The 3,504-nt window shown below is 29.9% G+C and overlaps 2 protein-coding genes across 2 annotated transcripts; one reads left to right on the top strand and one right to left on the bottom strand.

Moving 5' to 3' along the window:
• Positions 1-2,040: 2,040 nt before the first annotated feature.
• Positions 2,041-2,475, bottom strand: LOC119663085 (histone H2B). Its single transcript, XM_038072751.1, has one exon. The coding sequence runs from the start codon at positions 2,458-2,460 to the stop codon at positions 2,089-2,091; it is 372 nt and encodes a 123-aa protein (XP_037928679.1). The 5' UTR covers positions 2,461-2,475; the 3' UTR covers positions 2,041-2,088.
• Positions 2,476-2,642: 167 nt separating this feature from the next.
• On the top strand, positions 2,643-3,057 carry LOC119663086 (histone H2A). Its single transcript, XM_038072752.1, has one exon. It carries the CDS (start codon positions 2,658-2,660, stop codon positions 3,030-3,032), a length of 375 nt encoding a protein of 124 aa, XP_037928680.1. The 5' UTR covers positions 2,643-2,657; the 3' UTR covers positions 3,033-3,057.
• The last annotated feature ends 447 nt before the right edge of the window (positions 3,058-3,504 follow it).

The following is a 3,504-nucleotide window of genomic DNA, read 5'->3' as shown; positions in this document are numbered from 1 at the left end:
ATACAAAAATCGGTCCTTTTCAGGACCAAAATTATATAAAGAAAAGAGATAAAGACATTAATTTATTATTTATATTTAAAAATCGTTTATATTTTATTTCCGATATTTCGACTATCTTCGATAGTCATCTTCAGGGAAAACTACACAAAATATAGGATGTTCCATTTTTATAGCGGATTATAAAGAAAAATCATACAATAAATACAATAATAATGATGACAACAAGAAAAAAACAACAATAAAAAATACAAAAAGAAAAATAAAAATTATAAAAAAAGCTTTACAAACATCCTGTGTCATTTGTTTATAATATTCCTATAAGCCTGAGCACAGTTGTCCGTATCCGTTTTATAATTGAGTCTTATATTATTGGGCACTTGAAGTATTGAGAGCATTTCTAGAAAGTACCTCTTATTATGGTTCCTTTCTTCATATAAAATTTTTGCCTTATCAAAATCATATGAAGAAATTATATGAAGAAAGGAACCATAATAAGAGGTACTTTCTAGAAATGCTCTCAATACTTCAAGTGCCCAATAATATAAGACTCAATTATAAAACGGATACGGACAACTGTGCTCAGGCTTATAGGAATATTATAAACAAATGACACAGGATGTTTGTAAAGCTTTTTTTGTTTTTTTTATAAAATTTTTTTTATAATTTTAATTTTTCTTTTGTATTTTTATTGTTGTTTTTTCTCTTGTTGTCATCATTATTATTGTATTTATTGTATGATTTTTCTTTATAATCCGCTATAAAAATGTGAACATCCTATATTTTGTGTAGTTTTCCCTGAAGATGACTATCGAAGATAGTCGAAATATCGGAAATAAATTATAAACGATTTTTAAATATAAATAATAAATTAGTGTCTTTTTATTTATATTAAAATTTGACCAATTAGCCCCGGTAACAAATTATTATAATAATAATTTTTGGTCACAAATATAAGTATATTTAATATTTATGAAAAGAGATAAATAAATGACATGACTTATCCAGGGTTTGAAATTGCTTAACTATTTTCAATTGCTTATTTTTGACTACGAAAATAAAATAAGCAAAATGTAAATGCAATTGTTGCATAGTAAGTTTATTCAAAGAAAAGAGATAATGATAAATTATATCATATAGATATAGTATAGACATTGCTATTAGAAGTAGCATAACATATATTAATATGTATAATATTAGCATCATATGTATACTATTATTAGTATCATATAGTGTATCATTAGACATAGAATGTTTCACGTCATAACATTTAATTGAATCAATATATTTTATTTTTCTTTTGCTGTAAGCAGAAAGCATCAGAAGCCATAATGTAAGACTTGAACTTACTAAAAGAACGCTTAAGGAATGAGTTGTAAAAGAGCTTATCTATCCCATGAAATTGTATGGTATCATAGAATGAATGACAAGGAACAAATACTATATTTATGTTTTCAAATTTAAAGCACGAATGTAAATATAGAATATATCAATTTAAAAGCGATGATAGTACTAAGACTGATGATAAGGATTAAGACTCGTTAATTCAAGAGTTAACTCTATTTAGCAGGTTATATTATCCATGATTAAAAAACTGTAAGATCCTCAAAACCGACAGAAATTAATTTGTTGATTGAATCATTTATTCACTAACAACCAAACGATAGCTGATAATTCATGAAGAGACTGTCAAAGTTTTTTTTTATTTTTTTCTTCTATCAGTAGCCTTTTAAAAGAAATATCAAAAACAAAATATATATCATATTTATATTATTATTATGTTGAGGCTAGTTGAGTCAGTGCACTTGAGCACTTTTACTTTCTATTAACTACGAGGTTTCTTCTTAACCCCTCTTTACGCCTTGTCTGGATTATTGTTTATAACTTTATCAGATCTGCATACCTCCCCGAGGAGCTTGTAACCATTCTGAGATTCAATAACGCGGTGTTGATAAGCCTGTCAGTTTTCGTAAATAATTTCAGGGCTCTATACATATTTATAATATAGATAAATTATCAACTCAATTGAATATTTTTGTGGCCCTGAAAAGGGCCTTTTGAATAAGTGGTGTTTGTTTGATATAACGCAATTTACTTGGAACTAGTATACTTAGTGACAGCTTTTGTTCCTTCACTAACTGCGTGCTTAGCCAGTTCACCGGGAAGTAAAAGACGAACAGCAGTTTGAATCTCCCGACTAGTAATGGTGGAGCGCTTATTGTAGTGTGCTAAGCGCGAAGCCTCAGCAGCAATACGTTCGAATATGTCATTCACGAAGCTGTTCATGATGCTCATGGCTTTCGATGATATACCAGTATCGGGGTGGACTTGCTTTAACACTTTATAAATGTAGATAGCATAGCTCTCCTTCCTCCTGCGCTTCTTCTTCTTATCGTTTTTGGTTATATTTTTCTGAGCCTTTCCATCTTTTTTGGCTGCTTTTCCGCTAGTTTTTGGTGGCATGATTTCTGATTTTAAATTTTAATCGTCGATTTGGGGCAATTTCCGTTTCTATATAAACATTTTTCAAACGAAAGTTTAAAGCAATTTTTTATTTTAAATTGCGTTTAGAAAAAGTATATGAGATAATTTGTCGGCATCATTAAAAAAAAATAGATCCAATTTTTATAAATCTCAACTACTAGAAACTCAACTCAACTATGTCTGGTCGTGGTAAAGGTGGTAAAGTTAAAGGCAAGGCAAAGTCACGATCAAATCGTGCTGGATTACAATTTCCAGTTGGTCGTATTCATCGATTATTGCGTAAAGGCAATTATGCTGAACGCGTTGGTGCAGGTGCTCCAGTCTACTTAGCTGCCGTTATGGAATATTTGGCTGCTGAAGTTCTTGAATTGGCTGGCAATGCAGCACGCGATAATAAGAAGACAAGAATCATTCCTCGTCATTTACAGTTGGCCATACGTAATGATGAAGAATTGAACAAATTATTGTCTGGTGTTACAATTGCACAAGGTGGTGTACTACCAAACATTCAGGCTGTACTTTTGCCAAAGAAAACAGAAAAGAAGGCTTAAATTATTTTATTTTATTTATTAAAATACGAATACATATACGTGGAGAATTAACTATCAATTAATCCGTCCTTTTCAGGACGACAAAATTTATTTTATTAAAGAAAATGTATTTCATTAAATCAATTGATATAAATATTGTACATACTATCATACCTACCCTACTAACTTACACAAGCCATACTTTAAAACACTTAACAATCAATCATTTCTTGCCTCGCCCTTCTGTTCCGTTACATTCCTGGAAGACCTTCATGAATTCGAAATCTTCGAAAATTGTAAATCAGCCTACATAACAGATAAAATACATAGCATTGTTAGTGTATAACTTAAGACTGCGTTTTGCTACATAGTAATAATTTTTTTTTTGTTTTTGGGCAGCAGGTATTAACCAGTTTTTATACATACGAGTGTGTATGCGTTCCAATTGACTTCCTAGAAATCAGGTTTTTTTATTGATTCAAATTACAAAAAT

The sequence above is a fragment of the Teleopsis dalmanni genome, unplaced genomic scaffold (assembly GCF_002237135.1).
Source record: "Teleopsis dalmanni isolate 2A unplaced genomic scaffold, ASM223713v2 unscaffolded_contig_0126, whole genome shotgun sequence".
NCBI classification, from domain to species: domain Eukaryota; kingdom Metazoa; phylum Arthropoda; class Insecta; order Diptera; family Diopsidae; genus Teleopsis; species Teleopsis dalmanni.
Note: the sequence above shows the minus strand (reverse complement) of the source record. Positions and strands in the feature narration are given on the sequence as shown.